This window comes from Aethalodelphis obliquidens, unplaced genomic scaffold (assembly GCF_003676395.1).
Source record: "Aethalodelphis obliquidens isolate GAN/ISIS:26980383/991018 unplaced genomic scaffold, ASM367639v1 scaffold20, whole genome shotgun sequence".
In the NCBI taxonomy this organism is placed as follows: Eukaryota; Metazoa; Chordata; class Mammalia; order Artiodactyla; family Delphinidae; genus Aethalodelphis; species Aethalodelphis obliquidens.
This window is the reverse complement of record NW_020837964.1, coordinates 26691522-26705091: the sequence shown is the minus strand read 5'-3', so window position 1 is coordinate 26705091 and position 13570 is coordinate 26691522. Positions and strand designations below refer to the sequence as shown.

Below are 13570 nucleotides of genomic sequence, written 5' to 3'. Positions count from 1 at the left end.
CAAACAAACAGAGATGAACAATACAATAACTGAAATGAAAAATACACTAGAAGGAATCAGTAGCAGAATAACTGAGGCAGGAGAATGGATAAGTGACCTGGAAGACAGAGTGGTGGAATTCACTGCTGCAGAACAGAATAAAGAAAAAAGAATGAAAAGAAATGAAGACAGGCTAAGAGACCTCTGGGACAACATTAAACGCAACAACATTCGCATTATAGGGGTCCCAGAAGGAGAAGAGAGAGAGAAAGGACCCTAGAAAATATTTGAAGAGATTATAGTTGGAAACTTCCCTAACATCAGAAAGGAAATAGCCACCCAAGTCCAGGAAGAAGAGAGTCCCATACAGGATAAACCCAAGGAGAAACACGCCGAGACACACAGTAATCAAATTGGCAAAAATTAAAGACAAAGAAAAATTATTGAAAGCAGTAAGGGAAAAATGACAAGTAACATACAAGGGACCTCCCATAAGGTTAACAGCTGATTTCTCAGCAGAAACTCTACAAGCCAGAAGGGAGTGGCATGATATACTCAAAGAGAGGAAAGGGAAGAACGTACAAATCAGATTACTCTACCTGGCAAGGATCTCATTCAGATTCGATGGAGAAATCAAAAGCTTTACAGACAAGCAAAAGCTAAGAGAATTCATCCCCACCAAACCAGCTCTACAACAAATACTAAAGGAACTTCTCTAAGTGGGAAACACAAGAGAAGAAAAGGACCTAAAAAAACAAACCCAAAACAATTAAGAAAATGGTCATAGGAACATACATATTGATAATTACCCTAAATGTGAATGGATTAAATGCTCCAACCAAAAGACACAGGCTTGCTGAATGGATACAAAAACAAGGCCCATATATATGCTGTCTACAAGAGACCCACTTCAGACCTAGGGACACATACAGACTGAAAGTGAGGGGATGGAAAAAGATATTCTATGCAAATGAAATCAAAAGAAAGCTGGAGTAGCAATACTCATATCAGATAAAATAGACTTTAAAATAAAGAATGTTACAAGAGAAAAGGAAGGACACTACATAATGATCAAGGGATCAATCCAAGAAAAAGATATAACAATTATAAATATATATGCACCCAACATAGGAGAACCTCAATACATAAGGCAACTGCTAACAGCTCTAAAAGAGGAAATCGACAGTAACACAATAATAGTGGGGGACTTTAACACCTCACTTACACCAATGGACAGATCATCCAAACAGAAAATTAATAAGGAAACAGAAGCTTTAAATGACACAATAGACCAGATAGATTTAATTGATATTTATAGGACATTCCATCCAAAACCAGATAGATTACACTTTCTTATCAAGTGTGCATGGAACTTTCTCCAGGATAGATCACATCTTGGGTCACAAATCAAGCCTCAGTAAATTTAAGAAAATTGAAATCATATCAAGCATCCTTTCTGACCAAAACGCTATAGATTAGAAATCAATTACGGGGAAAAAACGTAAAAAACACAAACGCATGGAGGCTAAACAATACATTACTAAATAACCAAGATATCACAAAGAAATCAAGAGGAAATCAAAAAATACCTAGACACAAATGACAATGAAACATGATGATCCAAAACCTATGGGATGCAGCAAAAGCAGTTCTAAGAGGGAAGTTTATAGCTATACGAGCCTACCTCAAGAAACAAGAAAAATCTCAAATAAACAATCTAACCTTACACCTAAAGGAACTAGAGAAAGAAGAACAAACAAAACCCAAAGTTAGCAGAAGGAAAGAAATCATAAAGATCAGAGCAGAAATAAATGGAATAGAAACAAAGAAAACAATAGCAAAGATCAATAAAACTAAGAGCTGGTTCTTTGAGAAGATAAACAAAATTGATAAACCATTAGCCAGACTCATCAAGAAAAAGAGGGAGAGGACTCAAATCAATAAAATTAGAAATGAAAAAGGAGAAGTTACAACAGACACTGCAGAAATACAAAGCATCCTAAGAGACTACTACAAGCAACTCTGTGCCAATAAAATGGACAACCTGGAAGAAATGGACAAATTCTTAGAAAGGTATAACCTTCCAAGACTGAACCAGGAAGAAATAGAAAATATGAACAGATGAATCAGAAGTAATAAATTGAAACTGTGATTAAAAATCTTCCAACAAACAAAAGTCCAGGGCCAGATGGCTTCACGGGTGAATTCTATCAAACATTTAAAGAGCTAACACCCATCCTTCTCAAACTCCTCCAAAAAATTGCAGAGGAAGGAAAACTCCCAAACTCATTCTATGAGGCCACCATCACCCTGATACCAAAACCAGACAAAGATACTACAAAAAAGAAAATTAGAGACCAATATCACTGATGAATATAGATGCAAAAATCCTCAACAAAATACTAGCAAACAGAAACCAAGAACACATTAAAAGGATCATACACCATGATCAAGTGGGATTTATCCTAGGGATGCAAGAATTCTTCAATATATGCAAATCAATCAATGTGATACACCTTATTAACAGATTGAAAAAGAAAAACTATATGGTCATCTCAATGGGTGCAGAAAAAGCATTTGACAAAATTCAACACCCATTTTTGATAAAAACTCTCCAGAAAGTGGGCATAGAGGGAACCTACCTCAACATAATAAAGTCCATATACAACAAACCCACAGCAAACATCATTCTCAATGGTGAAAAACTGAAAGTATTTCCTCTAAGATCACGAACAAGACAAGGATGTCCACTCTCACCACTATTATTCAACATAGATTTGGAAGTCCTAGCCACGGCGATCAGAGAAGAAAAAGAAATAAAAGGAAACCAAATTGGAAAAGAAGAAGTAAAACTCTCCCTGTTTGCAGATGACATGGCACTATACATAGAGAATCCTAAAAATGCCACCAGAAAACTACTAGAGCTGATCAATGAATTTGGTAAAGTTGCAGGATACAAAATTAATGCATAGAAATCTCTTGCATTCCTATACACTAATGATGAAAAATCTGAAAGAGAAATTAACAAAACACTCCCATTTACCATTGCAACAAAAAGAATAAAATACCTAGGAATAAACCTACCTAGGGAGACAAAAGACCTGTATGCAGACAACTATAAGACACTGATGAAAGAAATTAAAGATGATACCAACAGATGGAGAGATATACCATATTCTTGGATTGGAAGAATCAGTATTGTGCAAATGACTGTACTACCCAAAGCAATCTACAAATTCAATGCAATCCCTATCAAATTACCAATGGCATTTTTTACAGAGCTAGAACAAAAAATCTTAAAATTTATATGGAGACAAAAAAGACCCTGAATAGCCAAAGCAGTCTTGAGGGAAAAAAACGGAGCTGGAGGAATCAGGCTCCCTGACTTCAGACTATACTACAAAGCTACAGTAATCAAGAGAATATGGTACTGGCACAAAAACAAAAATATAGATCAATGGAACACGATAGAAAGCCCAGAGATAAACCCACGCATCTATGGTCAACTAATCTATGACAAAGGAGGCAAGGATATACAATGGAGAAAAGACAGTCTCTTCAATAAGTGGTGCTGGGAAAACTGGTTAGCTCCATGTAAAAGATTGAAATTAGAACACTCTAACACCATACACAGAAATAAACTCAAAATGGATTAGAGACGTATATGTAAGACTGGGCACTATAAAACTCTTAGAGGAAAACATAGGAAGAACAGTCTTTGACATAAATCACAGCAAGATATTTTTGATCCACCTCCTAGAGTAATGGAAATAAAACCAAAAATAAACAAATGGGACCTAATGAAACTTAAGAGCTTTTGTACAGCAAAGGAAACCATAAACTAGGCGAAAAGACAACCCTCAGAATGGGAGAAAATATTTGCAAATGAGGCAACTGACAAAGGATTAATCTCCAAAATATACAAGCAGCTCATGCAGCTCAATATCAAAAAATCAAACAACCCAATCCAAAAATGGGCAGAAGACCTAAATAGACATTTCTCTAAAGAAGATATATAGATTGCCAGCAAACACATGAAAGGATGCTCAACATCACTAATCATTAGAGAAATGCAAATCAAAACCACAGTAAGGTATCACCTCACACCAGTCAGAATGGGCATTAGAAAATCTACAAACAACAAATGCTGGAGAGGGTGTGGAGAAAAGGGAAGTGTCTTGCACTGTTGGTGGGAGTGTAAATTGATACAGCCACTATGGAGAACAGTATGGAGGTTCCTTAAAGAACTAAACATAGAATTACCATATGACCCAGCAATCCCACTATTGGGCATATACCCAGAGAAAACCATAATTCAAAAAGACGCATGCACCCCAATGTTCATTGCAGCAGTATTTACAATAGCCAGGTCATGGAATCAACCTAAATGCCCATCGACAGACGAATGGATAAAGAAGATGTGGTACATAGATACAATGGAATATTACTCAGCCATAAAAAGGAACAAAATTGGGTCATTTGTTGAGACGTGGTTGGATCTAGAGACTGTCATACAGAGTGAAGTAAGTCAGAAAGAGAAAAACAAATATCGTATGTTTACGCATATATGTGGAGCATAGAAAATGGTACAGATGAACTGGTTTGCAGAGCAGAAATTGAGACACAGAAGTAGAGGACAAATGTATGGACACCAAGGTGGGAAAGTGGCAGGGGTTGGGGGTTGTGGTGTGATGAATTGGGCAATTGGGATTGACATGTATACACTGATGTGTAGAAAATGGATGACTAATAAGAAAAAGAAATACATGAAAGCTGAGTGGAAATATAAAGAAAATTCCTAGAACTTAAAAAAAGAAAATAGGGCTTCCCTGGTAGCACAGTGGTTGAGAGTCCGCCTGCCGATGCAGGGAACACGGGTTCGTGCCCTGGTCCGGGAAGATACCACATGCCGCGGAGCGGCTGGGCCCGTGAGCCATGGCCACTGAGCCTGCGCGTCCGGAGCCTGTGCTCCGCAACGGGAGAGTCCAGAACAATGAGAGGCCTGCGTACTGCAAAAAAAAAAAAAAAGGAAAAAGAAAATGTACGTGTGAGTGTTCCAATTTCTGTTCACGTTCACCAACACTTGTTATTTTCAGGTGTTTTTTTTAATGCTGTCCTAGTGGGTGTGAAGTGGTATTTCATTGTGGTTTTGATTTGAATTTCCTTAATTACTGATGACATGAAGCATCTTTTCATATGCTTTTTGGCCACATGTCTATCTTTTTTGCAGAAATGTCTATTCAAGGCCTTTGCCCAGTTTTTTTTTTTAATAAATTTATTTATTTTATTTATTTATTTTTGGCTGAGTTGGGTTTTTGTTGCTGCGTGAGGGTTTTCTCTAGTTGTGGCAAGCGGGGGATACTGTTCGTTGTGGTGTGCGGGCTTCTTGTTGCAGTGGCTTCCCTTGTTGAGGAGCACAGGCTCTAGGTACACAGGCTTCAGTATTGTCGCGCACAGGCTTAGTAGTTGTGACTCACAGGCTGTAGAGCACAGGCTCAGTAGCTGTGGCACACGGGCTTAGTTGCTCCACAGCATGTGGGATCTTCCCAGCCCAGAGCTCAAACCCGTGTCCCCTCCATTGGCAGGTGGATTCTTAACCACTGTGCCACCAGGGAAGTCCCTCCTATGTCTTTTCTTAAGACTTTTATAGGTCTTAAATTTAGGTTACGATCCATTGTGAGTTACTTTGTAAATGGTGTGAGGAAGGGATCCAAAAGCTGAAAGAAGAAAGGAGATGCAGTATGTTCATAGAATTTGTTACATTAACCTTCCTTTACCACTTGTGTGGTTCTCTTCACTTCTTCCTGTAGATTTGAGTTACCATCTGGTGTTATTTTCCTACTCAAATACAGATTCATTTCAGCCTGCTTTTGTGCTATTATTGTCAAATATATTACATTTTATATGTTATAGGTCCAATATAAAATTATATACATATTGTTTTATGAAAATGCTTTTTAAATCAGTTAAAAGAAGGAAAATATACAATTATGCTGTTTTTTTATAATTATCTACATAATTACCTGTGTTTGTGCTATTTGTTTTCTTGGATGTAGCCTTGTTCTACAGAAGTAAAGTGCTATTTTCATCACATCATATCAAGGGAGCATCCTGTCAACAAGACTTTTCATAGCTGATGTTAACTTTGATCACCTGGCTGAGATGGTGTTCCACAGGTTTCTCCACTGCAAAGTTACTCTTTCCCACTTTTCAGACTTTACTCGTTAGAAGGAAGGTCCTATGTGCAGGCCACGCTTAAGAAGTCGGGGTTATAAATTTTTTGGAATTCTTCTCTGTGAGAGATTTGTCAATTCTACCCCATTTGTTTATTTTAAAAATTATTTATTTATATCAGCATCAATTCATGAATATTAATTTTATATATTGGTTTATAATCTAACGTTATTTATTTTGTTGCTCCCATTGTTCCAGTTGGCTATTGAGAGCTCTTTCAGTCAGGTTCTGTGTTCCTCTGGTATATCCCCATTTTTGTGGGTGGTTATTGTTGTTGTATGTGTTTTGTTTTGAGCACCTCTTTCCTTTCTGGAACTAGAAGATGCTCCAGGCTCTTCTTGTATATTTCCTGCCCCAGTCCTAGAATTAGCCATTTCTCCAAGGAGTCTTGGGTCTTTTTATTTGATTAATATTGGAAACCAAGATCTGGGTGTGCTTGCTCATTGCTTTCTTGCATTTTTGAAAGATAGTTTTGTTGGATGTAAGATTCTTTGTTGACAGGTTTTTTTTTTTTCCTTTCAGCGCTTAGAATATGTCATCCCACTGCCTTTGGGCCTCCATTTTGTTTCTGATGAGAAGTCAGCTATTAATCTTATTGGGCTTCCCTTGTATGTGATGAATTGTTTTCTCTTGCTGCTTTCAATATATTCTCTTTGCCTTGTCAGTCAACATTTTGGGTACAAAGTATCTGGGCATGGATTTCTTTGCACTAATCCTACTTGGAGTTTGTTGAAGTTTGTGGATGTGGGAAGTTTTCATGTGTGTTGGTGCACTTAGGGGTGTTCCACATTTCTCCAAGACTTCTTTCTTCTTTTTTCTCTGTGTTCTTCATATTGCATAATCTCTATCAACTTACCTTAAGTTAACTAATTATTTCTTCTCTTGGCTTAAATGTACCGTTGATCCCCTCTAGTGAATTTTTCATTCCATTTGGAAAGACTCCAGATTTTCTATTTGGTTCTTCTTTTTATTTTTTAAATAATTTAAATAATTTCTACCTCTTTATTGATATTCTCTGATAAGACACTATCATCATATATTCTTTTAATTCTTTAAACATGGTTTCCTTTCGTTTTTTGAACATCTTTATAATAGTTGCTTTGAAGACTTTGCTAAGTCCGCCATCTGGATTCTCCAAAAGGCAGTTTATGTTGCCTGCTTTTTTCCCTGTGTGGGTCACACTTCCTTGTTTCTTTCCTATTTCATAATTTTTGTTGAATACTGGACTTTTTAGATAATGTACTTTAGCATCACCAGATACTGATCTTGGTCTTGTCATTGTTTTTGCTTGTTGTGTACTAGTTTGGCTGGACTAATTCAGTAAAGTCTATTTCTCCTGCTGTTAGTAGCCTCTGATGTGGCTTCCCAGAGGGTACAGCCTTGATCATGGATACAATCTCCCTGACAACCAGGGTGATTTCAGCTTAGTTCTCTTTGACTCCTCCATCTTCCAGCTAAACTTCTTGCCAGTCTACCTCTATTGGTGTCACACCTAGCTGTTAGCCTCTATTAATTACTAGCTAATTGCTCTATTGCTTTAACACCCTGAGACGTGAATTGTTCCACATTCTGATCTAATTACAGTCAGACCCTGTCACAGGGGCAAAGTGTTGCCAGTCATTGAGGCTTGCTCTAACCCCATAAGGCTCTTAATTGTCTCTTTCTCTCGTTAAGTTAAACATCTAGCTAATCTGCTTTTTGCTTGTTGCTACTAATATGGAACTATCAGATTGATCTTAATTGCTCACCCCAGAGATCTCCATTGTTTTCCACAAAGTCTTTAGCATGAACTCCCCACACTCTGATCCAAATAAGGTTCACCTTCTTAGGCAGCATTCCAGAGCTTTATATTTTACAGCCTCTCTCCTTGGGCGAAATTTCTGCACCATTGCACTGGAGCTGGGTGTGGGAACAGTGGCCTGTCTTTCCTGTAGTTTCACCCCTGCTCTACAAGTGGGGTGCTGCATAGGAACTGCAGTCCTGGGTCTTCTCAGCATATCCCTCATAGCTAGTACCTATTTTTTAATGCTTTAATTCTTGCTACTTCATTATATTTTATCTTAGGTATTCTGTAATCATCATTCTCACAAGAGTGTCCACTGATGGTTCTGGGTACATTTTTAGGTCTCCCCACTGTTGTATGTCATGCTAGACCGATAATAGATACGCACTGAACACTTCCTGACAAATTTTTGTTGCATTCTGAAAACAAGTTGATAAAAAAATAATTTTATTGGGTTAAAACAGCATTTCTCAAACCAGAAGGTGACAACCAGTCACCTGGGGATCTTGTTAAAAGCAGATTCTGATTGGATAGGTATGGGTGGCCTGAGGCTTTGCATGTTCACCCAATTCCCAGGTGATGCCAGTGTCACAGCAAGGAATCAAAATACAATACTAGATTAGGAAGATTCAACATCATAAAAAAGTTAGTTCTGTTTAAGTTGATCTGTGAAATAATAGTATTCCAATTAAAATAACAAGGAGATTTTTTTAAAATTTTATTTATTTATTTTGGCTGCACTGGGTCTTAATTGCAGCATTCCAGATCCTCAGTCATGGCATGCGGGATCTTTTTAAGTCACGGCACACGGGCTTCTTAGCTGCGGCATGCAGACTTCTTGGTTGCGGCACGTGGACTCTCAGTTGCGGCACGCAAACACCTAGTTGCAGAATGCACACAGGATCTAGTTCCCTGACCAGGGATTGAACCCAGGCCTCCTGCATTGGGAGCGTGGAGTCCTACCCACTGGACCAACAGGGAAGTCCCACAAGGAGATTTTTTTAAAGGCTTAAGTAAACTGACTCAAAAATTCTTTTGGAAGAATAAATAAGAATATCTACAAAATTCTTAATAAGGAGGAGACTAGCCTTACTAGATACTGAAACGTGTTATGAAGTTACAGTATTTAAAACAAGTCCATGAATAGATGGGAAGATAAAAGAAAAAAACGTAAGCCATATGATGAACTCTAATACAGACCATATATGATATGTATATGATCAAGTTTCTGATAGTTTTGATATTGATACATTTAGTTTGTGATAAAGGTGGCATTGCAATGAGAGACAACAGATTATTCAATAAATGATTTGCAATGACTGGGTAGCCATTTAGGAAAAAATTAATTTGGAACTATATGTAATAGCAAAATTAATCCAGGCGTATCAGAGATTTAAATGTTAACAATAAAACCATTAAAGTCCTGAACTTATATAGTGGGAACATTTTTATTGTAATCTTGGAATATGGAAGACTTTTAAAATGTGAAAGCTATAAACCATGAAATCAATAAAGTCAGCTATATAAAAATAAAAAATTTTCTGCATGGCAAAAACCATCATAAGCGAAGCCCAAAGATAAGTAACTGGAAAAATATTGTATTTAATATCAAAAGGAGCTAATTTTCTTAAAAGATAAATGTCTTATAAATTAACAAGAAAAATCTAACAAAAAATAGGAAAAAACTGGGCCAAAGATTTAAACAGAAAAGCTAAAAAATCTCAAACATATGAAAAATGTTCCTCTTTGCTCATAAGGAACAGAAAATAAAAGCTATAATGAGGTACCATTTTCCCTCTGTTAGATTGACAAAGATGAAAATGTAAGATTGTGTTGCGAGAATGGAGAAAACAGGCAGTCTCAAACATTGCTGCAGAAGTATAATGGGCTTCATCATTATAAGAGAAGGCAAGTTAGCACCATTTACCGTACATACACATATGCTTAGGGCAGGGTTTCTCAACCTAGACCCTACTGACGTTTCGGGTCAGATAATTCTTCGTTGTGGGGGCCATCCTGTGCTTTGCAGGGTGTTTAGCAGCATCCCTGGCCTCCACCTACCCTATGCCAGTAGCACTCCCCTAATTGTGACACACAAAAATGTCTCCAGACATTGCCAGATGTCTCCTGGGGGCAAAATAGCTTCTGGTTGAGAACCACTGCCTTAGAATAAGCAATTTCACTTTCAGTAGCTTATCCTACTGATATATTGTACTTGCATTTTTACAAAATGATGTATACCCAGAAAATTTGTAAGCACAGCACTGCTTGTTGTAATAGCAAGAGATGGAGAAGCTCAGTGACTGTTGGTGGGGACCTGTTAAAGTATAGTACATCCATACAATGGAAAATTATGAAGCTGTTAAAAAGAATGAATAAATTCTTTATGTGTTGATACAGAAGAATCTTCAATATGTATTGAGTGGAAAGAAAAAGTTGGATGAATGAAAGTGAATAGAATTGGCTACTCTTTGGGTCAGAAAGGTAAACATATATGTTTGTATGGATATAGATTTCTAGAAGGATGCATGAAACCTAAAAATAGTGTATGCTTCTTGGAAGGGGACCTGTGTGGCTGGGGACAGGGGTGGGTTGGGAGCTTGTCACTGTGTACTTCTATACCATTTGAATTGAATGTATTGCCTATTCAAAACAATTGTTAAAAGGACAATGCTAATTCAAAAAGCCACTCAGAAGAAAAAGACTAGTTAATTTTACTGTATAATGATTTTTGAAAATGAAATGTAAAAAGACAGAGTCCTCAAAAAATTGAATAATCATATGATCCAGCAAGTTGTCTTCCAGGTATATACCCAAAATAATTGAAAGCATGAACTTGAACAACAGGTATTTGTATACCCATGTTTGTAGCAGCATTATTTACAATAGCCAAAATGTAGAAGCAACTCAAGTGTCCATCGCCAGATGAGTGAATAACCAAAGTGAGTTGTATATGCATATAATAGAATATATTGTTTTATTTATATTATTTTAAGGATGAATATTATTCATCCTTAAAAAGGAAAGAAATTTTGACATGCTACAACATGGATGAACCCTGAAGACATTTATGCTAAGTGAAATTAGCCAGTCACAAAAGGACAAATATTGTATGATTCCACTTACATGAGGTAACTAGAGTAGTCACATTCATGGAGGCAGAAAATAGAATGGTAGTTGCCAGGGCCTATGGGGAGGGGGTTTGGGGAGTTAGTGTTTAATGGGTACAGAGGTTCAGTTGGGGCAGATGAAAAAATTCTGGAGATGGCTGGTGATAAAGGTTGCAAAACAATGTGAATTGTTCTGTGAATGCCACAGAACTGTACACTTAAAAACGGTTAAAATGGGAAAATTTATGTTATGTGTATTCTGCCAAAAAAAAAAGGCAGGAAAATGAATTGAAATTGATCTAATCAAAGTATACTTAAATATATAATTTTTCCAAAGCAAAAAAAGCCCCTAAACAATCAAAAGTAAAGCATATTCCTTAATAGAGGAAGGAAGGGAGGAAGGAAGAAAGGAAGGAAGGGAGGGTAAAAGACTGTTTTAGACTTTACTTAATGTTTCTAAACTGGACGAAAATGTCACGATCTGTAAAGAAAAAGAATCTTGTGATTTCACCCACTCCTTTGAAAATGTAAACATTATTTTTAGAACTACATTGAAACTGGGGAGAGATGCCAGGGCCAGTAAGTCCCAGGAGGCTAGAACTGCCAGGGAGCCCCACGTTTAATTGGTCCTTCCCAACCCAGGACCAGGCCAAGGCCATGGCTCTGAACAAACAGCTCCGGAAGCAGCTGTCTGAGTTCCGAGTGCCACAGGTGATGATGTACGTCCGGGAGAAGATCCGAAACAGTGACCTGGAGAAGGCCATCGGGATGTGGGAGAGGAAAGTGGAGATTGCAGAGGTGAGTTACAGGAAGTCCCAAGACCCACGATATCTTATGGCCCTCACATTTTTGTTTAGGATTTTGTTTGCTGGGGTAAGAATACAGGATTTTAGACACGTAATACCTGTGAGAAATCTCAGCCGTTGCTTCGACTCTTACACCAAAATAAAGACGGCTTCTTTTTTTTTTTTCTTCCTTAAAGTTCCTTTTTCTTGTTAGGGACAGTCTTTTCAGGTTATCAGGAAGAGACTCTAGTAATGGTGTGTTTTTAGTTGCTTGTTTTCTTATTGATCTCTGGAAGCTTCTGAATCCCTCTCCCAACCATTGATAATTTAGTGATTGCTATTTTATACACGGAGAAGCCAGTTTTTAAAAATTGAGATAATAATGGATTTTTTTTAAGATGTTGGGGGTAGGAGTTTATTAATTAATTAATTTATTTTTGCTGTGTTGGGTCTTGGTTTCTGTGCGAGGGCTTTCTCTAGTTGTGGCAAGCAGGGGCCACTCTTCATCGCGGTGCACGGGCCTCTCACTATCGCGGCCTCTCTTGTTGCGGAGCACAGGCTCCGGACGCGCAGGCTCAGTAGTTGTGGCTCATGGGCCTTAGTTGCTCCATGGCATGTGGGATCCTCCCAGACCAGGGCTCGAACCCGTGTCCCCTGCATGAGCAGGCAGATTCTCAACCACTGCGCCACCAGGGAAGCCCAATAATGGATTTTAATATCACTCAGAACCCGATTCCATGCATTTACATATTTGCCATGGGTTTTTGATGTTGACTAACCCCATAGCCTTTTCATATGGTACAGTGTGCACAGAAGCACCCTTGCCCCTTGTAAGCCATGGAAGAGAAAAAGGAAAAGTGCAAATGATAGGCTGGCATCAAAAAAAAAGGAAAGCACCAAGACTGCCACAGACCAGGTTGCACACTGAGGGCACTTAAGACATCCTTAGGGTAGCTTAAAAACCCAGTCAGGTCACTTGGGAAACTTGGCATTCTCACATCTAGACCCCAGCTCCATTTTCCACAGTGCGTTTACCTGCCCTTCCAGTGGTCACTTGGCAGCAGGAAAGTAAATTAGGATCCATACTTGGGCCCATCACATCTGGGGCTAAGAAGTAGCAAAGAAGTACAGAAGGAACCTGCAACTTCTCACTTTATGGAACAGAGACAAGCTCTAGAAGAGTCTTCTGGATGCCCCAAGGTGGCCTGCGTCCGCCGCACGCATGCAGACACTGCCCCATATATGAGGTCATCCATACCATCACAGGGCTAGATGCGGTAGAATAGGCACAATCCGTTTGTCCCAAATGACCTTGTTCCTCCTCCCCCTTTCTCCCTTTTGCAGATGTCCTTAAAAGGCTACCGCAAGGCTTGGAATAAAATGAAAATCACCAATGAGCAGTTGCAGGCAATTTGCCCCCTGGGAAATAGCCAGAGGGAGGCGACGGCTGCCGACCAAAAAGTGATCCATTAAAGTAATCAGCTCCTCTCTAGTCATGGGGTCCTCTCACTGTTCCCTGTGCTGGCTGGTGTCCCCAATTCTCCAGCCAGGCTGCTGGTCACCTCCCAGGCCACATCGGTCCCCGGGGAGTGTTTTCACAGCCTGACTCCGGGAACCATAAACACTGAAAGAACCACAGGGCACTCTAATGGTTTGACACTTGTTAGCCCACGTTTAGT

General features: G+C 38.6%; 1 protein-coding gene across 3 annotated transcripts in view; it reads left to right on the top strand.

Annotated features, from left to right (window-relative positions):
- CFAP263 (cilia and flagella associated protein 263) overlaps positions 1 to 13570 on the top strand; it is a 34202-nt gene that overhangs the window by 16896 nt on the left and 3736 nt on the right. For 2 of the 3 annotated variants that reach the window (XM_027119741.1, XM_027119739.1), the window contains one exon: positions 11749 to 11904. In XM_027119741.1, coding sequence (XP_026975542.1) covers positions 11749 to 11904 — 156 coding nt within the window. Of the gene's footprint in view, positions 1 to 11748; positions 11905 to 13235; positions 13401 to 13570 lie in introns of those variants that run through there. The other variant, XM_027119740.1, reaches the window with a different exon arrangement.